Source organism: Delphinus delphis, chromosome 2 (assembly GCF_949987515.2).
Source record: "Delphinus delphis chromosome 2, mDelDel1.2, whole genome shotgun sequence".
NCBI lineage: Eukaryota > Metazoa > Chordata > Mammalia > Artiodactyla > Delphinidae > Delphinus > Delphinus delphis.
Genome location: NC_082684.1, coordinates 8573850 through 8599386, shown reverse-complemented (window position 1 = coordinate 8599386; position 25537 = coordinate 8573850). Strand labels below are relative to the sequence as shown.

At 37.5% G+C, this 25537-nt stretch overlaps 1 protein-coding gene across 5 annotated transcripts in view; it reads left to right on the top strand.

Annotated features, from left to right (window-relative positions):
* VRK1 (VRK serine/threonine kinase 1) overlaps window positions 1-25537 on the top strand; it is a 77959-nt gene that overhangs the window by 50463 nt on the left and 1959 nt on the right. For 4 of the 5 annotated variants that reach the window (XM_060003317.1, XM_060003318.1, XM_060003319.1 and 1 more), the window contains 7 exons: window positions 720-828; window positions 948-1040; window positions 3456-3588; window positions 4349-4469; window positions 4765-4823; window positions 8592-8770; window positions 21714-21804. In XM_060003317.1, coding sequence (XP_059859300.1) covers window positions 720-828; window positions 948-1040; window positions 3456-3588; window positions 4349-4469; window positions 4765-4823; window positions 8592-8770; window positions 21714-21804 — 785 coding nt within the window. The remainder of the gene's footprint in view (window positions 1-719; window positions 829-947; window positions 1041-3455; window positions 3589-4348; window positions 4470-4764; window positions 4824-8591; window positions 8771-21713; window positions 21805-25537) is intronic. The other variant, XM_069540388.1, reaches the window with a different exon arrangement.

The window sequence follows — 25537 nt, the reverse complement described above, 5'->3', positions numbered from 1 at the left end:
ATTGCATTTAGCTACTGTTACAGCATCTCTTGACAGTCCTGATTTTAACATAATGTTAATACTGCTAAAATGTGCCTTAAAAATAGAGAACAGGGCTTCCCTGGTGGCGCAGTGGTTGAGAGTCCGCCTGCCGATGCAGGGGACACGGGTTCATGCCCCAGTCCGGGAAGATCCCACATGCCGCGGAGCGGCTGGGCCCGTGAGCCAGGGCCACTGAGCCTTCGCGTCCAGAGCCTGTGCTCCGCAACGGGAGAGGCCACAACAGTGAGAGGCCCGCATACCGCAAAAAAAAAAAAAAAAATAGAGAACAGTCACAGGCGGGAAGCTAATATACAGAAACATAAATTAACATTAACTATGACAAAAATTAGTGACATCAATCTTACTCAGATTATTTTATCTTTACCTTGAAGTGTCTGTCGTCTTTTCTCTGTGGGTGTTTTCTTACATTGAATATTGTCTCATGTAGCTTGCTGAGACCAGGAGGCCCATAAAATAAAAGTCAAGACAGGAAAGCTCTCACAGCTCTTGAGATTTCTAGTTGGAAGAACTTGTTTCAAATGTTTGTCTTTCCTTCCTTCTTTCTTTCCTTGTCTTGTCTTTCTACTTTCTTAGTAAACATTGCCTTGAAAAAAATTACTTTGAAAGGAGAGTACTCAGTGCAAAATAGGTTTTCCTGAGTTACATTTTGTTCATTGACTTTTCTTGTTTGTCTTTAGTTACAGGTTTATGATAATGGATCGCTTTGGGAGTGACCTTCAGAAAATATATGAAGCAAATGCCAAAAGGTTTTCTCGGAAAACTGTCTTGCAGCTAAGCTTAAGAATTGTATGTGAGCTACATTCTTCTCGTTTTTAATCCAGTAAAGGCTAGTTGTGTTGAAGCTCGGTCCTCTGCTGGTTGGTGTTAGGTACTGCATTAATTTATTCTATATGATGCTTTTATAGCTGGATATTCTGGAATATATTCACGAGCATGAGTACGTACACGGAGATATCAAGGCCTCAAATCTTCTTCTCAGCTACAAGAATCCTGACCAGGTAGTTTTGTAACTTTAATTTTTACTGTTTAAAACCTGTTGTTTGAAAACAAATATGGTTGCTATGAACTTTTTTTTTTTTTTTTTTTTTTGCGGTACGTGGGCCTCTCACTGTTGTGGCCTCTTCTGTTGCGGAGCACAGTCTCCAGATGCGCAGGCCCAGCGGCCATGGCTCATGGGCCCAGCCACTCCGTGGCATGTGGGATCTTCCCGGACCGGGGCACGAACCCGTGTCCCCTGCATCGGCAGGCGGACTCTCAACCACTGCACCACCAGGGAAGCCCGCTATGAACTTTTGAACCCATGCAGAAGTTTTACTTTTTCAAGTAGATATGGTAATAATAATATTTCTTCTTGACACTTTTATCTAGTTAACATTCTACATTTTTGATGCGATTTGTTGGCACTTTATCAAGTTGGCTACTTTGCCCTAAATAATATTCAGAAGAAGTACTTGTGATACAAAATGAATTTCAAATAGCTATCTGAGGGTGGAAGCTTAAAATTATATAGTGCACCAATGAATTATGTTTGCCTTTCTGCTTTGTCATTTTTTAAATTTCCTTTGTTCAGGAAATCCATCAAATGTAAGTGTTCTGTTACTTGGAGAATTTGGTCTTTAACATGTTGATTATTGAAATCAGTTGATTTACAGAAATGTCCTAGCTGTCTAAATTTTGTAGGGTTTGGAATTCAAATGTGCATTTTTTTTTTTTTTCGGTACGTGGGCCCCTCACCGTTGTGGCCTCTCCCGTTGTGGAGCACAGGCTCCAGACGCGCAGGCTCAGCGGCTCACGGGCCCAGCTGCTCCGCAGCTTGTGGGATCTTCCCGGACCGGGGCACAAACCCGTGTCCCCTGCATCGGCAGGCGGACTCTCAACCACTGTGCCACCAGGGAAGCCCTCAAATGTGCATTTATTTTCACTTTTTAAGGAAACGAGAAAAGCTAATGTTATTATACCTTTATTTGGGTCAGTTTAGTTGGAGTAGAGGGATTTGTAATTTTCTTGAAGCTGATTCCATGATTTTGGTAAAAGTAAGGTTTCGTTGGCATAGTTGGGCCACTGTATTTAATCCATTTCATGTGTGTTCTCACTTCTTACTTGATCTTGTATAAGAAAGGAATATTGAAGCATTTTAACTGTGTATGTCGATATGCCGTACTTTATTCTTCTTTGTCTCAGACCTAACTTTGACTTCCTCTTGCTTATTTTCCCTTTTTCCTTTGGCTCCCCTTTGTTTTCCTGTCATCTCTTATATTTGCCTCCCCTTCCCCATCTCTGTTACAGTAGCTCTAAGGAATCTGTATACGCAGAACAGAAAAAAGTTTCTGGTCTAGAGCAGGCTAATGGAGAAATCCTAAAGGCAATCACAGAATTTCCAGGCAACTTGTTGTAGATGTGTTTAGGTTAAAAATAAGCAAGCAAGCAAGCCGACAAACAAAGCATAGCTTAGAGACCTGAATGGGAAGGATGCTGTTAGTTGAAGTAGACGGCACTTGTGTAATAAATACAGATATAATTTATTTCCATTTGCAGTTGACTGAAACATGCTGCCTTTTGTTTAGATGGAAGTATTTTTGCAGCTTGGTTATCCTTTGGGCATATGTTTTGGATGGGATAGTTTTTCTAGTATTAGATGTATGTGTTAGATCCAGCCCCAAATTTTTACTTCAGTTCCCTCCTGTGACCAGATACATACATCTGTGAGACAGTCACCCAGAATTAGAGATGTAATATGTGGCTCTGGAATAGAGGAAAGCCAAATTTATTAGCTTTGTATGCTAATCAGGTATACACATACATTCCCATAGATATGTGTATATATAATACTAAAATTTCTAATTATGAAGACTTTAATATATAATATTTAAATGTAGCTAAGAGCCTCATCTGAAAGGTCTTCAGGTCATTATTATAATCTGTGAAATATCTTTATGAAGTGAATTGATATTTGGTTATTTTAGAAGTGAAGACAGAGGGGAATAACTAACATAACATGTGTCAACTAAGTTAGGAGTCTTACAGTCAGCGTGTAGCAGTTGTATTGCAACAAGTATTGATGGTTTACTCTGTGCTCAGTTTTGTTTTAGATACTGTAAGGAAAAGTGTAAGATTTATTATCCTTGCTCAAATTGAGGAGACAAGATTATTTACAGGTGTAACACATACTTGTCTAAAGAAGTCGGGTGATATCTGCACTATAGCTACATGGTCATTTAACGTTTTTCTTTAAAAAGTCTTTCAGAATTAAGTGCTTGCTGTTTGTGTGTTGGATCTAACTTGTTTGGGGTGCTATAGTATGGCCTTGTGGATGAATCTACCCTCAAGTGACAGTATTCTGTTTCTGGGCTTTAAAGGGAGTATATGTGTAGTCATTTTGCCTTTAATTTGTCTTGGTGTTTGGACATTTACAGGTGTACTTGGTAGATTATGGCCTTGCTTATCGGTACTGCCCAGAAGGAATTCATAAAGAATACAAAGAAGACCCCAAAAGATGTCACGATGGCACGATTGAATTCACCAGCATCGATGCGCACAATGGTGTGGGTACGTCAGTGGCACCTGAACAAGAGATACATTGCCGGTGCTTTCAGCTGAATTCCTACACAGTTCTTCTGCAGTAAACACTTAGACAAGTAAATCAGAATTGAAGAGGCAGGATAGGATGGGGGAAGAAGGGAGAGCTTAGGCTCCTACATTTGTGCAATGTGAGGGCACCTGTGTCCCCTCCCTGTCTTCCTCCCACCCTTCAAAGATCACCAGGGTTTCAGTAGAGGAGGTAGTTCAGTCAGCTGCAATAAGGCTTTCTTTTGCTTTTATTTAGCTTAATTGGAATGTTGGGGGTTTTTCCCCCTAAAAGTCTGTAAGGTTCTTATGCAGCTACAACTTTGTAACAGGTGGACTTTTATTTTGTCACCTATTAAGTTGGCCTGTTTCTGCAGCGGTCCGTTTCTTTTTCTTCTGTACCCAACACTGTGGAGGAGCTAAGATCCCCAGTTCTCTGGGCTTCTTGATAGCTTACAGCGTTTTTAATATCTTCACATTTTCCAAGGGCACTGTTTAACGTGTCATTGTTTTATAATTTATTTCCTAGGCTAATAGTCTCAGTGTGAAACTGTAGAGTTTGCCAGTTTGGGTTTTAAAGTAAATTATTAGTTGGAGGTAAATTATTTCTTTTACACTGCCCAGTATTTGGTGCTTTTTTCAAAATGGAGTCAAGATTTGATGATGAAAAACAAGACTGTAGAGTTGACCCTTTTACCTTATTCCTTTAGATATACCTGAAATTCTACCTTTTGTTTCACAGCCCCATCAAGACGTGGTGACCTGGAAATCCTTGGTTATTGCATGATCCAGTGGCTTAGTGGCCATCTTCCTTGGGAGGATAATCTGAAAGATCCCAACTATGTTAGAGATTCCAAAATTAGGTAAAGGAAAACTGATAATAAATTATTTGGGGCAAAATCATGATAAGGCAGATGTTTAGTCAGAACTTCTTGATGGGGACTATAGTTTTAACTGATACTGGTGTAGAAATAAGAAAGTACTTGTTAAACAGTGAGATTCCTTGGTCTTTCGTTGAATTTATTTTAGAAGAATGTCCGTAAGCGTATTTAGGATGTAGCACAATGCTGCTTAATGTGCTTTTTACTGTTATTAAATATTAATAACTTTCCATGGCATCAAGTTTCAAACAGTGACTCAGCCTTTAATTTTTAACAGATACAGAGAAAATATTGCAGGTTTGATGGACAAATGTTTTCCTGAGAAGAACAAGCCAGGTAAGAAAAGACTTCTTGAATGTTCCTAGGAATCTTGTTTTCTGCAAGAAAAAAAGTCTTGAGGTCTGTGGAATATCCCTTAATGTAGGAGCTTAGGCATTGTTAAGTGTAATCATTCCACTGCAGCCTGCTCTCCTGAAACAGGTACTTACCTTTCCACAGGTGGGCCTTCTTCAGTTATCATTCAGTGCTTTCAGTAATGGAACTGAATTTCATTCAGTAATTCAACTATTTTTTTTATTGAGGCTTTATTGTGTGAGAAGGACCATTCTAGGCACTAGGGATACACCAGTGAACAAATTAAATAAAACTTCCTATCCTCATGAAGCTCTAGTTGGGAAAGGTAGACAGTAAACAAACGAGTGAATTTCACAGTATATTGCATCGTTAGTACTGTGGCAGAAAGAAGAAAGCAGCGAGTAGAGTTAGGGGGTGTGGGATGGGTTGGGGAGTGAAGCGAGGAGGTGGATTGGAATTGTAAATAGGGTGGCCAGGGATGGCCTCACTGAGGAGGTGACAATTGAATAGTTGTAGGAAGGAGATAGGGAGCGAGCTCTGGGGAAGTCTGGAGAAGAGCGTTTCCAGGCAGAAGGAACGTGAGTGCCTGGTGTACTTGAGGGATGCCTGCTTTTAAGCCATCATAGGGCTTTGGCTTTTACTTTGAGCAGGAGCATGTGAGGTTTGGAGGAGAGGGACGTGAATTGTCTGTCTTTAAGGGAACTCTCTCCACCTCCTGTTGTGAAGATCGACTGCTAGGGAAGCAAGGCCGGGTATAAACAGGAGCTGGTAGGAGGCTACTGCAATAATCCAAGCAAGGGAAGTAGCAGTGCAGGTAGTGAGGAGTGGTCGGTGTGGATATATTTAGAAGTCTTTTCAAGCCTTTGCTCAGTTATCTCCTTTTCAGGAGGTCCACCCTGACCTTATGCCTTTTAAACTTGCAACCTACCAACCACATCTAGAAATAGAATGTTATAGGCTTTTTCAGAAACACGCCCTGGTGCCTCCTGCCAATCACGAGCCTCTCCCACTGGCCTAATGAATCACTAGCCTAACTTCCAACACTAAGGATTTGTTTTTGAACTATATAGAAATGGAATCATAGCGTGAACAAAATAGATACTTTCATGAGGGCAGGGATTTTTAACGTTCTGGTTTCTATTGGAGTTCTTTGTCTTTCACTCAGTATTGCATTTGTGAAATTAATTCCCACTGTTGCATTTTTTGGATGTTTTTATTTACTTTTTAACTTTATTGAGGAATAACTGAAAATATAATTGTATAACATGATGATTTGATATACAGGCATACCTCGTTTTATAGCTGTTCACTTTATTGCACTTGGTCGATACTGTGTTTTTTACACATTGAAGGTTTGTGACAGCCCTGGGTCGAGCGTCTGTTGGTGCCATTTTTCCAGCAGCATTTGCTCACTTCCTATGTGTGTCACATTTGGGTAATTCTCACAATATTTCGAACTGTTTCATTATTATTCTATTTATTATGGTGATTTGTGATCAGTGATCTTTGATGTTACCATTGCAAAAAAATTATGACTCGCTGAAACTCAGACGATTGTTGGCATTTTTTTAGCAATAAAGTGTTTTTTTAATTAAGGTACCTACATTTTCTTAGACATCATGTTATTTCACACTTAATAGGCTACAGTATAGTGTAAACATAACTTTTATATGCACTGGGGAACAAAAAAAATTAAAGTGACTTGCTTTATTGTGATACTTTATTGCGGTAGTCTGGAACTGAACCTGCAATGTCTCTGAGGTGTGCCTGTCTGTACATACACATTGGAGAATGATTACCAAGATTGACATAATTTAACACATCTATCACCTTGCATAGTTAACAGAGTTAACAGCAGCCTTTCTTGAAAAGACCAGCCTTTCCCTGTGATGCCGCCTTTGTGTTAAATCAGGTGTGGATTTGTGAGTCTGTTTCTGGGCTCTTTCATTGTTCCTTTTTTTTCTTCTTGGGCCCCACTGTCTTAATTACTGTAGCTTTATCTTAAGTCTTGATACATGGTAGTTTAAGTTCTCTAGCACTGTTTCTTCTTTATACTTGACTTTCTGTTTTGCTTGATCATTTGTATATCTGTGTACATTTTAGAATCACCTTGTCCGTTCTGCACACATCCTGTCCCTCTGCAATTTGCTGGAATTCTGAGTGGGATTGCATGGACTCTGGACTAACTGGGGAGCATTGGCATCTTTATACTATTGATACTTTATGTCTTCTGTTTAATTTGGTCTCAGTTTCTGTGTTACCTGTGTTTTATAGTTTTAATCTGGAAAAAATCTTGCCCATCTTTCATTATAATTGTTATTAGGTATTTGATGCTATTGTTAAGTGATATATTTTTATTAAAATTTATTTTTCTAATTGCTTGTTGGTAGTATATAGAAGTAAAATAGATTTCTAAATATTTACCTTATATCCTGTGACCTTGTTAAATTTACATATTGGTTCTAGAAGTTTTCTTATAGATTCCTTAGGATTTTCTGCATCCACTGTCATGTTCATGAATAAACTGTTTTACATCTTCCATTCCACTCGTGATGCCTTCTGTTTCTTTTCTTGCCTTACTGTACTGGCTAAAAACTACAGGACTTTCAGGCAGAATGGGAACTGGGCAAGTGGACTTTCTTGCCATTTCCTTCTCTCATCAGGGAAGTGTTCAGTATTTTACCATACTTGGTAATGTTTGCTTTAGGTTTTCTATAGATCCCCTTTTTCAGATTAAGAAAGTTGAAGGGAGGGATTTTTTTTTCTTTTTTCTCATGTACCCAGGTATTTAGAAACATGCCTGGCATGTGGTGGGTGCTTAATGAATACCTGAATGAATGAATGTGTATGTACGTGTGTGTGTGTAGCACTGACATGATCTCTTGATTTATTGGATGTGGGGTGTGGGAAGAGGATTCTTGGCTTGAGGTGCTGGAAGGATGGAATTTTCAGTAACCAAGACAGGGAAAACCACAGGGAGAACAGGTTTTAGGGGTTGGTCGGGAGTTTGGATTTGCATTTGTTGGGATTTGATATGAGTCAGTGGAAATCAGTGGATATACAAGTCTGGAGAGCAGTGGAAAGGCTGGGCTGGGGATATAACATGTATGAGTCATTAGCCTAAAGATGGATTTTTAGATGGATGTTGAAAAGTGTTGATCTTGACTAGTAAGATTTCTTTTTATGGGTTTGGTTCTGCCTCAGTGTACAGTAAACCTTTCATCATTCAGAAGTCGATTTTTCTCTTATGGGAAAACCAGGCCTTGCTTCTTTTTCTTTTTTTCAACCTGTTTTTCATATGTTTTATTTCTTATTTACGCAAAGAATACAGCTGTCTTCTGTAGAACTAATGGCTTCTGTGGCAAAAAAAAATACTGGCTATGATATTTATTGTATACTTAAGCACATTTTACTTTATAATCTTTATTCTAGGTCCTTTTAAAAAAATAGCTTTAAAACTACAGCAATTATTTTTTGTATATATTTAAATGTTAAGCATGTCTTCTGTCTTACTATCTCACGATTAAAAAATGTTTTTTACGTTGTTTCTCAAAATACGTTTTTTATTTGACTTATCTGACAATTCTTGAATTCAAAAGCATACTTTCCTTTGAAGAAGTGATTGAAAAAAACATGTTTAACAAGCTATACATTTGCATTCTAATTTTAGTATAACCATGTATCATTTTCTTAGAAAAGTATGTTGTATTTATGACAAAAAATTACAAAATGATTGTGTTATTCTTTTAGATGAAATTGCTAAGTACATGGAAACAGTGAAATTACTGGATTATGCTGAAAAACCTCTTTATCAAAAGTTACGAGATATTCTTTTGCAAGGACTGAAAGCTATAGGAAGTAAGGATGACAGCAAGCTGGACCTCAGTGTTGTGGAGAATGGAAGTTTGAAAGCAAAAACAATAACAAAGGTGAGTTTTGTTACTGAATTTTCCTTTGGGCGTCCTGTGACTATAATTGCAACAAGTATTAATTTTAGGTAAGAGAACCAGTAGCTCAGTAAAGAAAATAATAACAGATTGCTGTGCAATTAAATATTTTTCATCATTATGTAAAAGCAAACTCTTTATGATATGGAAAAATACGTAGAGGGTGGTAGAAAAATCAATATTTATGTGTTTCTTATGTCCAGTAGCAAGTTAGGAAATTCCTAAAGAGATTCTAACTCAGGATACTAATGTCTGGCAGAGGGATTTGGGCGGGGCACTCAATTCATAGTCTGTGTGTTCTTTTCTCCCACGTCACCCCTTAGGGTTGATCTTGTCTTTCACTTTTCCCTTGTTCATTGGTGTGGTCCAAGTATTTACTATTTGAAAATTGGTTTTGAAAAATTACCATTTGAAAGTTTCCTTGTTTGTTGTCGTGTTGTGTTTCCCATTTGAACATTATTTTGCTCTTTACAGAAATGTCATTATGTAAAGCTGTGTATCTGTATATAAGGCAATTAATTTTTTGGAAAGAAATGTTAAATAATAAACTTTATGGTAGAAATATTGCACAGGCATGTAAATAACTCCTGGTATCACTTTAAAATTTAGATTTTGCAGGTATACATCAGCTTATTGGTTATTTTTAATAATTATTGATCAACTTAATTTCCTTTTTTTTTTTTTTTTTTTTGCGGTACACGGGCCTCTCACTGTTGTGGCCTCTCCCGTTGCGGAGCACAGGCTCCGGACACGCAGGCTCAGCGGCCATGGCTCACGGGCCCAGCCGCTCCGCAACATGTGAGATCTTCCTGGACCGGGGCATGAACCCGTGTCCCCTGCATTGGCAGGCGGACTCTCAACCACTGCGCCACCAGGGAAGCCCTTAATTTCCTTTTCAATCTGAAATTGTTTACTAAAATGTGCTAGTTGCTTTTACATGGGAAAGGAAAACTGCTTTTAGAAGAAAAATATTTTTTTACATTATTGACTGTTTTAATTGTTGTTAACTCTGTAAATTCCAGTAGATTCCTTTGGAAATCTTATATTCCAAACTATGAGATAAAGAGTTAAAAACAGATTTTCTCCCTTTAAAATAAGAAGCAGCATATTAAAAGAACTTACAAAGGAGATAGGAATTTTGACATTGGATCATGAATTTGACTTTTTTGGCTAATAGTAGATGTCTTTGTAATTTCATCACAGAATCTGAAATTATACATATGCATCTATATTTACATCTTTTTGCTTTCATAAGTTTTGTCTTAATTTCATCTGCTCCATTTTTGTGTTTTTGTGGTCAACAACCGTGTGGAAAGCCATATCCAGCTTTAAGTGAAGAGGATAAATGGAAGGCTGAGTGGAATTTTTGAGTAAGGTGGTAAACTTACAGTTTGCATACACGTATAAACATACAGCATGCATCTCCTTGCTCAGGACAGATTTTTGTACGTTAATATTTATAGCTGGCTTCTGTAGTGTTTTTCTCTAAAATTTTGCTGATTGAAAAGTAAAGATCTCTGTTGAGGTAAGAACTTGTCCAGTACCATTCCCCTTTCCTTTGCAAATCACTGTTGTTTGTACCTACATGCTAGAGAAAATTTGGTGTCTGCGGGTTGGCTGACTTTACAGCTGAGTAGGTCAGTCTGCTGCAGAGCTAACATCTGTGACCTTATAATTCTCTTGTGTCCTTGGGTAGTTCAGAAAGCTGGAAATTTCTTGTTAGATCATCCCCTACATGTATAAAGCTTCATTTAGGGGGAGGAAATGAATAAAAAGCTGAACTGTTAGATTTCCTTCATTAGTTTGCTGCTTTTTTTCCCCTCAGAGCTGATATAGGATTGTTTTTGTATTAAAAAGAAACTAATAAAAGTTAAGATTAGGTAAGATCATGAAGCTCCTTGATAACCATGTAACTGTAGGTGAGTTGTTAATTTTGTTGGCCTTTTGTTTTTTGTTTGTAAAGTGAAAGAGTTGGACCAGAGCAGGTTTTTTTTTTTTTTAAGCTTTCTTTCTTTTTCTTTTTAAAGCATCAGAACATTTTCTTCAAATAAATTGTAAATACGCCACAGCTAAAACAGATAAGAGCAGAGCTCCATCCAGCTTTTCAGCCTGGGGGCTCCCACAAGAGAAAGCTCTCTTCTTTGAGAAATTAGTATTCCTTCTCTTTTTTAGGAAGGAGTATGTAGTTGAGATTCTTCTTTGCTCTGGTTACTAGGAAGTTCAGAGCTGAATGTAATGCTTCATCATAGAAACTGTATTAATCCTTATAATTGCATACTTGCTCCTTCTTTTCCTCTGTCTTAATTTTTTAAAACTTTAAAATAAAAGTATATGTTCTTTGTATTTAGGACACTCATATCTCTGAAAGGGATAAGTTTAATCAATTCAATATATATTTCTCTTTATATTCCTAAGAGATACGGTAAAAAACCTATAAGAATTGATCGACAGTGGAATGAAGCAAGCCTTCTATCCATTTTTTTACAGCCGTGCTTGATTATGGTATAGTAAATTGGGAAACTATCCTGAAATATGAATGTATCCACTTTGAACTGGTTTTAGTCTCAATAACCTAAGAGGAGTATTTAAAGCACAGAATTTGGGGATGACATAAATCTGAAGTAGAAAGACACTAAGTATCACCATGCCCTTAAAAATCATTATTAAGTAAATAATAAATAAATTCCTGCTGGCACTCAGCCTGGAACATGGTACAAAGAGTTGAACAAGAGCAGAGAAAGGTCTTCCAATGCACATCAGTGGCCTGCAGCTCCTCTGGTGGACAACCTTCTATCTCTTTGAGATGATCACACCTAATGTAGTATTAAATTTATACCATGTAGCCTATAGTTAAGGTCAGATTGCCCCCAAATATACCATCTAAAGTTGGTGAAGATCTATCTAGCTGTTTTTGTGTTATAGAATGATAGAAACTGTATTTTAATTATGTAAATTTAAATTGTTGCAGTTGATACATTTCTTTCTGTTTTTTAATGGTAGTTTAGCCTTAGTTCTGTATCTAAGTGGACTCAGTGTTTACTAAGAATTTCTTTCCTTAGATACCCCATTATTGAGTTCTTTATTTTGAATCTTGTCTTATTTGGTTGGATTTTGTCAAGTAATTTTTTCCCTAAATTTTTGAGTGAGATTATGACATATGTACAGAAAAGTGCACAAATAATTGTGGAATTTGAACTTTACAAAGTGAACGTATGCATTTAGACGTCACCCAAATCAAAATATGGATCATTGCAGAAACCCCAGAAACCTTTCTCATGCCCTACTCCCAGCTATTACCCCTTCAGTAAGAGTAATCAATTTTATGACTTCTAACACCAAAAATTAGTTTTGCTATTAAAGAAAAACATAGTAGTAGCACCATACGTTTTGTACACTTTTGTGTCTTTCATTCATTTGTATTTCTTTTTTTCTTTTTGAATTTTATTTTTTTAAACAGGAGGTTCTTATTAGTTATCTATTTTATAAATATTGATGTATACATGTCAATCCCAGTCTCCCAATTCATCACTCCACCACCCCCTCCCCCGCCACTTTCCCCCCTTGGTGTCCATACATTTGTTCTCTACATCTGTGTCTCTATTTCTGCCTTGCATTTCTGAATTTCCTTGCTGTCACAAGTAATAAAAGTCTTTTGTTTTTTTATTCTTGTGTAGTACTCCATTATATGACTATATCATGATTCATTTATCCCTTCTGCTCTTGGTGGATGGATGTTTGCATTGTTTCCAGTTTTTGGTGATTGCAATAATGCTGTTAAGAACACTCTTATAAATTCTTTTGGGAAACATATATAATTATTTCAAGTTTGGTGTATACATAGTAGAATTCCTGGGGCGTAGGGTTTACGTATGCTTAGTAGCTTTAGTAGATACCGCCAAGCAATTTGCCCAGTTTACTCTCCCACAGCAGCTTACGAGAGTTCCAGTTGCTCACTGACACTAGCTATTGCATTATGTTTAACTTTATCTATTTTGGTAGATGTTTACTAGTATTTCTTTATGGTTTTAATTTGATCTCCTTGAGAATATTGATTTTGAACACCTTTTCATAGCCTGTCAGTCTTTTTTTTTTTTTTTTTTTTCCTGCGGTACGCGGGCCTCTCACTGTTGTGGCCTCTCCCATTACGGAGCACAGGCTCCGGACGCGCAGGCTCAGCGGCCATGGCTCACAGGCCTAGCTGCTCCGCAGCATGTGGGATCTTCCCGGACCGGGGCACGAACCCATGTCCCCTGCATCTGCAGGCGGACTCTCAACCACTGTGCCACCAGGGAAGCCCGCCTGTCAGTCTTGATTATCCTTTTTTTGTGAGGTGCATTTCAAGTCTTTTGTCCATTAAAAAAAATTGGGGTTGTCTGCTTTCCTTTGATTTGCAGAGTTAAGCACTTTGTATATATATGCAATATATGTATTGCACATATTTTTTTTACAGCTTGTGGTTTATCTTTTCACTCTCTTAGTATGGTATCTTTTGATGAACAGAAGTTCTTCACTTTAATTAATCATAATTTATTAGGTTTTTGTTTGTTTATGGCTAGTGCTTTGTTTATTCTATTTTAGGAACATTTTGTCTACCTCAAGATCATGAAGACAATCTTTTGTCAAGAAATTTTATCTTTTTCATTTAGGTCTACAGTTTAACAGAAATTGATTTTGCGCATGGTGTGAGTCGGTGTTTATTTACCCCCTGTGGATATCTAGTTGATCTGAACTATTTATTGAAAAGATTATAATGTCCCCACAGCATGTAACTGGTTTTCAGGTAACCATATGTGTTCGGGTCTGTTTCTGGACACTCTGTTCTGTGCCATTGGCCTGCTCATCTGTATTTGGGTCAGTGCCACACTGTTTGAACTACTGGCTTCATAATGATATTTGATAGTATAAGTTCTCCAACTTTATTCTTCTTTAAGATTGTCTTTGCTGTTTTTGGCTCTTTGACTTGACATATAAATTTTAGAATCAGCTTATTAATTTCCACAAAAATTCTTCTAGGATTTTGATTAAAATTGTACTGACTGTAGTTTTGGGAAAAACTGACATCTTCACAGTATTCTTTTCTGTTCCATGAATATGGTATACCCCTATATTTATATAGGTTCTTTCATTTATCTCAGTGATGTTTGTAGTTGTCTCTGACTATATAGAGATCATATACATCTTCCATGTCTAACTGCTTAATTCTTAGTCAATTTCTTTTTATCATCTGTAATCATCCCACACGTTTCCTTCATGTCATTTAGTTGTCAGCTCAGTCTGCTCTTTTTCAGTGTTTCTAGTATACTTGTAAGTTCTATAATGATTATTTTTCTATTTATTAGCTCTGCATTTCCTTGTTTATTCTGGGTTTTTAAAAATTATCATTTCTCATTTCCTCAATTTTTTAAATCTTTTTTTTAAGCCTCCAATGCATTTTATAAAATTTTCTTTTTGAGGGGAGGACTGTGTTTTCTTTCAGAGTGGAGTCTTCAGCTATTTTTTGCATGTTATGATCTGGGAGGGCACCATACCACAAGTGCCTCAGGTGATTCTAATGTAGATGAAAGGCAGGGGCGGCATCCTTGGCTGCACATTAAAATCACCTGGGAGCTTTTATAAATCCCATTGTCTGGATTGCACCCCAGACCAATTAAATCAAAAACTTTGGAGGTGGACCTGAGCCTCAGGATTTTTAGGTGATTACGTTGTACAGACATCGTTGAGAACCACTGCAAACCAAAATTTGAGTTACCTTGGAATTCTAGCTTCTATGTAGAAAACAACCCTTTTGCAAATAGGCAAAGCAGATATTGGGCATTTAAGTCTAAAAGACTTTAAATAATAGTACTTATCAGCCACATGACCAATGTATGTATGTAGGCAATTATTCACACATGCCATGTTGCGATCTTTATTGTAAGAGATATAGAAGGAAATTTGGCGTCATATAAATGCCTTGAATGGTACCCAGGGGAATTTATTTTTGACATAACAAAAAGATATGCTTATAAGATATGTTCAAAACTTAGATCACAAAGGACAGTATTAGAGCAGGATTCCCTTTTTCTTTGATATCATGACTAGTTTTTAGGAATTATGTTAAACATTTGTGTGAGTTTCTGTTTAATAAGGGATACATTTTTTTAAAGCTGTCTTTCTGTGGAAATAATGTTATCTGTCTTGCTCATAAGATTGTTGTGTGGGTTAAATGAGATTTAGAAAGTGCTTAGAACAGTGCTGAACACATAATAAGTAATCAGTAAATGTTAACTGCAATATTATTGTTAATGCTGTTGTTTCACTGACTTTACATTTTCTCAAGTCTTTCTGGTTTCTTGATGTCAAGAAAATAGCAGAACATTTTCATTTGAATCTTTTGAACTAAGATCATACATCCTTAAAAATTCAGTTTATGAAATAGAGTATATTGGGCAGATGTGAATGAAGACTGGCTTACATTCACTTGGTGAGTATGTGTGTTCAAATTGATTGTTTTGAATAGTAAATGATGGGGAATTGGTAAAAGTTGATTTTGCAACAAAGACAAGATGGTAATTACTGTGAAATAAAGGTTCCAAAATGCAGCTCCATAACTTACTCATATTAAAAATGGATAAATCACATTAATGAGTTTGAAGTTAACTTTTTTCATTGAAGCTGTTGATTGATACTAAAGGACCATAGGTAGTTGACATTAAGCAGAGGACTTCTGAGTGCCAGAGAATTCTGTGTTCGCTGTTTTCTCCCTATGAGTTTAGGAAGTATGTGTTTTGTGGACATAGCCTTATTGGGGGGAGGTCAGGCAGTCTGTTTTTAATAGGAACTCTAATGTAGCTTGGTTTATTTTGTAAGAAACTTGCTCAAGTGTGGCTTGAGAGCATTTAATTCTCCACTAGTACATACATAGGGTTTCGTTTTCATTGAAATATGTAGTTTTATAAATATTGGCCTCTTCATTTTGCAGTGTTGTAGCTTCAGAGTCTTGTGCTTTTAATTCTTAAGTTTGAAAATTCTCCAGGGGACTTGATGGTGCTCAGTGCTGGTAATAGAATATCAACCCTTTAAACTTTAGGTTATCATTGAACATTTATGTATTGATAGTATTTTGTAATCTGTCAATATTAAATTATTTTACATATACTTTACAGCACTGAATGAGATACATCTGCTTACAAATGATGAAAGTGAAATTCAGAAGAGGTTAGATGACTTGTCCAGGGCCATGCAACCATTAATTATTATTACGCATTTACATAGCTTTTTTCCTCAGAGGAGCTCAAGGCACTTAAAAATCTCCTAGTGATTTTAGGTATAAAATATTAAAGACAAATAAACCATAACTAGCTACCCATTTGCCTCTCCCCATAAGTTGCCCTTGAAATCCCTTAACTTTGCTAAAAAGTTTGATATTAATGGTGCAGGTCATGGAACCTTCAGAGGAAAATAAGCATGAAGAAGTGTCATATTAATTCCAACATAGAAGAGAATGCAGTGACCCATTAGTCTTTAGACCTTTGTTTATTGAATCTCTGGAAACATCTCTCAGTTGTTAAGTGACTATAGGTTTGATCGTATTGGAAGTTTCGTGGTCCTTGTGATATGAATGATATTAGAGTCACGAAAGGCCATTGTTGCCAACTTTGGAAGGTGGATTTACTGTTTTCAGAAGTGCTGTTGGGAGACCGTTCCAGTTTGTGATTGCCATTATTACATGAAAATTCGATGAGAGTCAGTTCTCAGTCATGTAGTGCTCCTGAAGATCATGTGACCAGGTTCAACTTTTCTTTCAGCTCATTATCTCCTCAGTGGCTGTGTTTTTTCTAGGAGGATGGGTGACGGTAGGGCTGTGAAGCAGCTTGTTTCTAGATCCTCAGTAGGCCCAACTTCAGAAGGGACACACATTCGCTCCAGATAAGCAAGTAGACAAATACGCGTACTTTGTGAAAGCAGTGCTTTTGCTAAAAGTGTGCTGCCCATGGAGCAAGCAGTCAATTCTGCTTGCCACCTAGGTGCAGTGTTTTCATTTGTTTATTTATTCTGACAGAGTATACAAATGCATCGGTATCATTTGCTAACTCATGAGTTAGCAATAATCTTTGGTGCACCATTTTCAGATAATTACAGCAAATTCTTCATTCTTCATGGCATAAGAGTGGGAAAGCTTGAACTAGTGAAGGACACAGGTATTCCACATTTTGTTAGTCATGCTTTTTTTTTTGCTAAACCCCCAGACCTGCTAATAAATGATAAAATTGCTCGAGTAATATGTTAATTATTAACTACCTTCAGAATAGATAATTAAATATGTGGACAGGAGAGATATCTAAATTTAAACAAAAAACAAAATCAGGGTTTGGCCATGCACTCATGCCTGTGTTACATTTACAGATGGATTGATATTTCACAGAGTGAAATCCCATGTGTGTGGGATTACATTGGTCACTTACTCAAAAAGACTCATTTACGGAACTCTGAAATGACTTCTTATAGGGCTTACATAAATGCAAATAGTTTTAGAAATGTAACTTGTGTGTACTTAATGTTTTTATAAAAGCTAAAATTACTCTTTTGCTTTAACGATTTGTTAGTGTCTGTTTTTCTCCATGAGAATGAAGCCTGAATCAGTGCCCAGCACACAGTAGGTGCTTAGAAAATACATGATGGGATTCCTACCTCTGTTCCGATAGAATCAGGGCTACTGTGGAAGGAAATTGTAGTGTGCGTTATTCTTATCGCAGCCCTTACCATGGAAACTTGTTTAAAATAATAAATCACTTCAGTGTATCATAACAGTTTTTTAGACCATTCTTCAAATTCATCTCTCATTTAAGTCACTTACTCACTTTCTGACCCACTTCCCATCTTTTCATCTGTTCTCTTTTCAGTTGTGTCTGACCTTTTCCTGCTTTTTCTCAAAACATTTCTGTAATTACTTAATGTCCATTTAAACATTACACAGTTTTTGAGGGGCTTTTGGTAAAACACGTAGTCAGCTCTTTATTACTACAATAGTAGTGGACTAGTTGCTCAGCAGGTGCAGACCCCTAGATATTTGTGTATGTGTAAGGTACATAATAGCGTGTGGGGAAAACCCCAGTCGTTGCCCTCCAGGAGTGTCCAGGGTGGGAGAGACGAAAAGTAGAGTGTGACCCTGGGCTTGCCAAGTACACACGTATGTATGTTTGCGCTAGCTCTCTAGGAAGGGATCTGTTACAACGAAAGCACTACGGCTGGAAACTGCCACTTCACACCGAAAAGTCCCGTGGGGGGCAGCGTGGTTCTGTGGAAAGAAGTTCTAATAAGAACCAAGAACCCTTAGCTCTTGTCTTCTCACCACCACCAGCTAGAAACACTGAGCAGCTTCTCCCAGCTTTCTTTTGTCCCCAGCCTCAGTTTTTTCTGTCTACATAGGGCAGTTTAACTAAAATCCACTGGTTTTGTAAATATTGTGGTGTAGCACATACGTTTCTTTACCTTCATAGAAGATATGTCCTTTTTCTTTTTAGTTAACACTGAGTAACATATTCTATTTTTGCTTACTATTAAGGAATGTAATAGTAATTTTTAAAGGGTATACATTTGCATGATGATTTCAGTGGCCTTAATCAAATGAGTCCAATAAGATTAACTGCGTATTGCAGTCTCATGTTTGTGTTTAGAGTTCTTTGTTCTTTGACACACACACGTGCAGTACCATTTAAACATTTTAGGCTGTACCTTCTAAGTTTCTATAATGAACATTCATGACTTTTGTAATAAGGGGGAAAAAACCAACAACAGTTCTTCAGTACCCATCTCCTTTGATGCAAGCATGAATCTGATTGGCTTCTCTCAGATGCTGTTGAAAGCATTTAGAGGGTATCTTTGGATGTTTGAGTTGGGATGTGAAGAATTGTGTTTGGTTTTTGTCTCTGAAGACTTTTATTCTCTTTTCCATTAAAACAGCTTTAAGTCTATAACTAATCTCCAGTCAGTGTTTAGATGGTTAGTAAATTATCAGTCCGATGCATCTCGCTGATTTGTCTTCCTGTTTCTAAATTGGAAGTGAGAAGCTGCTAATTTAACTAAGTTTTAGCCTAGCAGTCTGAGCACTGCAAAAATACAATGTGTAATATATACACTAATGCCCTTTAAAATAAACCTAGTTTTTAAGGATATTTTAGCCATGCTGAATTAAAAGAAAACTCTGTCCTAACTTTATGAATTATTCTTGTGTGTCATGCAATATTTTGATTTCATTTATAAATGTAAATAAAGGCACCTGTGAGACCTGGTATGGCATATGACAAAATCAGAGATTAATGCACTTTGTGAAGCCATTTTCTGTTTAAAGAGAACCAAACTATGTACTATTTGAAGCCTACAAAGTTGTCAAATAACAAATGAAGCATTTGGTGATATCAGTAGAAAGAAGCTGGCAGCAAATTGTTTGGAATTTTACTCATCGCCTTATGCAATGAATAACAGACTTAGATATTTAACTTGAAGGTTGTTGTTAATTGATCTTAGTCTGTAGACTGTTGGTCCTTTCTATCCACACTATTGATATATACATTGTCAGAAAAGTTGGGCAAGAGATACCCAGTTGAAGTGTGGATTAATGAAATTCAGTGCTTTCCCCAGTACATACTGCTGAAATACAGGTGTTTCTTTTGTTGGTTGAATACTGTCTGATTTTCATTCCTATGTAATTTACCTGCACGGAGATTAAGAAAGCTCCTTTTTATTAAATAAGCTTGAAAACAAGATGAATGCACTAGGCTCTTAGGTAGAACATATTGGATCGCTCCCTTTATAATGAGCATTTAAAAATCTGCCCTCCTAAAGCTGGAAAATGCATTCTCTCCTGTATGGAAAGCAATATAGTACTGAAATATTCCTCCTTAATTTTGGTCCGAACGAACAAAAGTGTCTGTGTTTATTCCTGCCTAATGCATCACAAATCTGCTGACATGCTAACCTTGGAGTCTTGGCTGGCGTTAATCAGGCCTGTGCACCGGCAGGAAAGAGGTACCTAATGCACTCCATCAGTGCAGTTTGCATATGGAAGTTCTCACAGGGGAGCTGCCCTGTGCCAGCTGAGGGTTACCTGCCCACTGCAGTTATTGTATGTAATTATCGAACCAATCTGTTCAGCCCAGCAGGGTTTAGATAGTAATCATGAAGCAACACTTTGGAAAAGAAAGATGTAAGGCACTCTCCCCTTCTCTCATCAGTTATATGAAGTTACAGCCACTCTTCCAGCTATTTCTGAGAAGTAATACCTCCATGTACAAATCTGCTAAATGAATGCCTTTGAAAGTTTTTTAAGGTTTAGTCAAGATGTTATGTTTATATATGTGAAGCATTTTCTTCAGGACCATGATGGGAATCTCTGAGGTTTAATCTTTCCACAGCCACCGTTAAGAATATTTTGAAACAGTGGGATTAACTGTAATACATAGATAATAACAGTTCTGACCATTCGGAGGTTTTAACATAACGCGGCTTGAGTAGAGTTGTGCTTTCCCATGTAGTTCTCTTTGGAACAGAACCCATGGTTGCCATTAGGCAAAAGAACAATGTCCTGTCAGCAGACATTATACCCTTTTATAGCTGTACACAAAATGGCCTGAAGTGAGGAAAATTCTTAGGCAAAGTTTAACTTAATATTGTTAGGAAAATATATAAGAGGACATTCTGATGTGTCGTGAATCTGTGAAATTTGGGAAGTATCAGATGATTTCCTGAATGCTACAGACTTATTTTAGGCAACCTAGAGAAGTAATGAATTCTGATGTAGATTTTAACACATTTAAATTTGAGATTACATGGGACAAAGTTGCATGAAAAGTGCAAAGTTTTCAATTCCTTACTAATGTCCTTCTATAGTTATACCTATGTATAGAGATGTTAAGTATTTTAAAACTTTACACAGGACTGAGCTAGTTAGGAAATGTAGTGATAGAAAGTAAGAAAAAGAAATTGTATGAACATTTGGGAAGAATGAATGGTGACAGAACGTAGGCATTAACTCCTAAGTAACACTCAACTAGAAAAATATGTAGAAAATAGGAAAGGCCTGAGAGAGTGGTGGAAAATCCAACCTGTTTTTGAGATTTTAGGAGCGCTTTGTACTTTTAAGACTCTTCTTTTACAGTAAGGTTTATGGCCCTCTTAAACTTTAAATTATAAAACATTTATTGGAAGTTTGCCATTATTGATCCACAGAATTTCCCCATCAGTTTAGAGGGCATAACCACTGATGCGATACATGGGCCAGGCACATATTTTCCTATTTATCAAGTACATTTACCCCACCCCACACATGCAGCGTAAAATGGGGAAAATAAGTATCATTGGCCTGAGCAAGTATCAGCTTTCAAAGAGAGTTTCTGTATGATCAGTCCTGATGGTTAAAACATGGCTTTCAATAATAAATTATATGAGGCATAAAAAGTTAGAGGTGGATATAAGAAATACACCCACTTCCAGACTAACTGTATAGTTGAAGGTTTCCTTAATCCCCTTTTCTTTCACCCCCCACCCCTTTCCTTAGGTGACCCCCACCAGGAAGTTGTGTGTATTCTTCCTGTATGTTTTGACATACCCACACCTGTATAGATTCATATATATATGCTAATATCTGATAAGTTTGTATATTTTCTTTTTTTTTTTTTTTGCGGTACATGGGCCTCTCACTGTTGTGGCCTCTCCCGTTGCGGAGCACAGGCTCCGGATGTGCAGGCTCAGTGGCCATGGCTCACGGGCCCAGGCGCTCTGCGGCACGTGGGATCTTCCCGGACCGGGACACGAACCCATGTCCCCTACATCGGCAGGCGGACTCTCAACCACTGCGCCACCTGGGAAGCCCTGTATATTTTCTTAATTGACCATCATGCCACATCTTTTTCTTTTTTTTTTTTTTGTTTAATTTTTTATACGTAAGAAGAGAAAGAAAGAAATAGAGCAGAGCACACAACCTGGCGTTGAAGATATGGAATGCTCAGATACACAGACAGAAGAGGCCACACAAACCCGTAAGTTGAACAGTCTTGCCTCTTAGCTCTTTTCTTATATATAATAAACACAAATTTCATTTCCTCCCACTGAATAAGGGGTTAACTATTTGGGTCATAACATTCTCATTTTATAATTTAAAAAATGTAGGAGAAGATCTAATATTTATACAGTATGTATCACAATGTCCTTTGTTCACATTGTGTTATTTACTATAATCATGTCTATAATAATCATGAAGTTGAGACCAGGAGTTACTCTCATTTTGCAGATATGGAGCCCAAGACACAGAGCATTTAAATGACAGAACTGTTGTGAAAGAGTTAGACGTAGAGACCAGAACTCTTACCTCTCAGGCTACTATCTCTCCGGTTCTCCACACTTACCGCCGAACTCTGGGCGTGAGAGGGAATGTCAGGAGTCAGGTGGTTAGTACGTGGCTTACTGCAGAGTCTGCCAACTCTTCTTTTCTCTCAGCAAGTTGGGATGCAAGGAATTAAAGCCTCGAATCATCACTTCCCAAAGGTCTTGAAGCAAAAAGCAAGGTATAAAGTCATTTCTTCAATGGCTTATGTACTGGTGCTGAAGGCACTTTTAGTATGGAGTAGTTCCAGAAGTGACATTAGCAAAGGCAGCATCTGCAAAGGGCAAGACTAGGTTGGACTTTGGTCTGGTTAATAAATGGCCAGTCTGTGGTGTGTAGGCACACCTGTGGGGCTCAGAAGATGGGAAAATGTGTTCCAGGTTTCGTGAGAGATGGTTTACTTGCCTCAGTGAGGAGAGATTCAGAGCTGGCTACAGTACCACTTCCACCCCCCGCCAGATATCTCTTCTATCTGTCTGCCTTTTATTTATTTATTAGTTTATTGGTCCTGAAATATTTCTGATTTCTAATAGAAGAGGCTTATTTTTGGTAAAAATTTCATCAAAGTGTAAGTGCCCAGTAGAGTTAGGCCAGTGATGTATTTTTACCTTCCCTTTGACAGTGATAGCCATGCATGTTTGTGGAAGGCAAAAATTGACTTTCAAAGAGAATCATCTTCACCCTGCTTTTATTAACATTTTCTTCATTATATATTATGGATAGTACGTCCTTAGGTTTATCTGAATTTACCCAAGAGAATCCTTGGGATAATTGAAGAGCGAGTGTATAACGTCACTCTGGAAGCTAAAGGTTTTGAAATAGTCCCTCTTACTTTTCTGCTGCCATCTTCCATTCCCTCCTGTTTTTGTTTTTTTTCCCCTTTCTCCCCTGTCTTGTTCATTCTGTTACTAGGAGGTGGGGAGTCCCAAGGAGCAGCACATCAAAGCATGTCTCAGCCAGAGGCGGCAGCAGCGGCTGTGGCAGTGAGTGGGAGCAAAGTTAAGGAGCGTTTATGAAGATAGAGTAATATTCTTACTCAAATCCCTTACATTTTAAAACAGGAGATTTTAGTTTAGGAAAGGGCTTACGTTGTTATAGTAAGGTTGATACCCATTTAGACCAAAGCCAGTTCCTAGCTGTGCATAGGGAAGACTCATGCGTCTCCTCATGCCTAGAGGTCATTTGTTATCCGAACTTTGCTTAGTGAGCATCAGAGGTATTTTGATACATACGTGATTTTAAATTTGACTGTAATTACGAAAAATGTTTCTTATACCTAAAATTTTAATTTAAGTCCTTATACTGATGGTTTTTACTGTGAGAAAATATATTAGTACTTTTGTTTTATTTATTAATGACAAAAGAAGAGAGTAGACCCCATCACTAATTTAAGGAGAATAATCCAGATTTCTTTTTGATATTAAAAAATGAAGATAAAAATAATCAAATTCTTTTATTCATATAAACTCTAAATTGCTTTAATTAAATACTGTTCCAATTGTAATTCTTTTTCCCCCCCTAAAGTATAAGGCTAGTTAAGGTATTTTACTATCTAAATATTCATAAATGAGAGAAATATTACCTGAGATAGTAAAATGTTATTGCTTCTAGCAAAGAAAACTAAAGCAATCCAAGGGTTCATGAAAATGTATGTTTATGTATTCATCAGTTTAAAGTAACCTGAATGAGAAGGCACATTATTACATTTGAAGTTTTTTAAAGAAATATATAATTCAGTGAATTCTGTGTTTTAGAGCTTTAAGATTTTGCATCAGAAACATGTTTCAAGAATGGTCACCTCTAACAGCTGCTTTAGAAATGTCAGTTTCTTCATTAACAATTTTATTTTCAAACACGATTTATGGTTTACATATGGTAAGAGATTTTTCTCACGGTGTGATCTCTCAGAATGCTGTGCCTAGCAAAATGGGGACAACTTTCCTTTAATATCTATTTAGACCATTTAAAAAACGTGTAGGGCTTCTCTGGTGGCGCGGTGGTTGAGAGTCCGCCTGCCGATGCAGGGGACGCGGGTTCGTGCCCCGGTCTGGGAAGATCCCACATGCCGCGGAGCGGCTGGGCCTGTGAGCCATGGCCGCTTGAGCCTGCGCGTCTGGAGCCTGTGCTCCGCAACGGGAGAGGCCACAACAGTGAGAGGCCCCCGTACCGCAAAAAAAAAAAAAAAAAAAGTGTATAATTTTCTCGATACACCTAAACTCATTTTGACTAGCTGGGCGTCTATTGTGTAAGAACACATTCTGAAAGCTTTCTAATGTGTCTTGTGTAGGTTTTCTCAAAGAAAGAGAGGGGTGACGGGGTCGTTTTCAAGAAGAACAGAGGCCTCTAATCCTTGTAGTTTTATGCAAGGCATGATTTTTACCAATTGAGAAAATTTGGTAATTTGCTCCAAGTAATTTTTTTCCCCACAAAATGATAAACGTTTAAAAACTACACATATTCTGGCATTTCAAAACCAGACCAATATTTCAGAGCTGTACTAAAAATTAGTTAATACAGCCATGATATTTATGGCCAGTATACTTTGTCCCTACCGTTCATACAACAGACAGAACTCAACAGCCTACTCTTGGTGGTGTTTTTGAAGTACCTTGGATTTTGGACCATTCTTGAGGATTCTTTGAGGAAAGCATGACTTATGTTTACCCCTTGAATAGTTGCGGTCTAGTCAAGAAAGAGATATTTTTAAGGTACCCTACAAAGAAATTTCCCACTTGTTTTTTTCCTTCTGCATTATAAAATCATAGAAGAGTATCCCAACCTTGTATATTTTATTTTTCAAGTATTAAGTTTTACACATTAGTCTTATGATTGGGCCTTTTACCACTAGTAAAGTATTATGAAAATGAGTATATATGGGATGGGAGGAGAAATAGATTTTTTTCTGCAACAGTCAGAATTGATTATTAGGAAAAATACTGAACTGATAAAGTCTCTAAGTTGCATAATATGATTATATAATAAGTTGCAGGTGGTGATGGCATTCTTAGTTGCAGTGAAAAACTTTAAATCTAGATTGAATGGGGATAAGCAGTAACGGAATTTAATCTAAGAGTAAAATGTCAAATTAGGACATTAATGAGAATATAGCAATAATCGTTGACCTTAGTGTCCTTTTTTTTTTTCGCGGTACGCGGGCCTCTCACTGTTGTGGCCTCTCCCGTTGCGGAGCACAGGCTCCGGACGCGCAGGCTCAGCGGCCATGGCTCACGGGCCCAGCCGCTCCGCGGCATGTGGGATCTTCCCGGACCGGGGCACGAACCTGCGTCCCCTGCATCGGCAGAAGGACTCTCAACCACTGCGCCACCAGGGAAGCCCTAGTGTCCTTTTTAATGTGACTATATATTCGAATTTTATTGAAAGGGAGATGT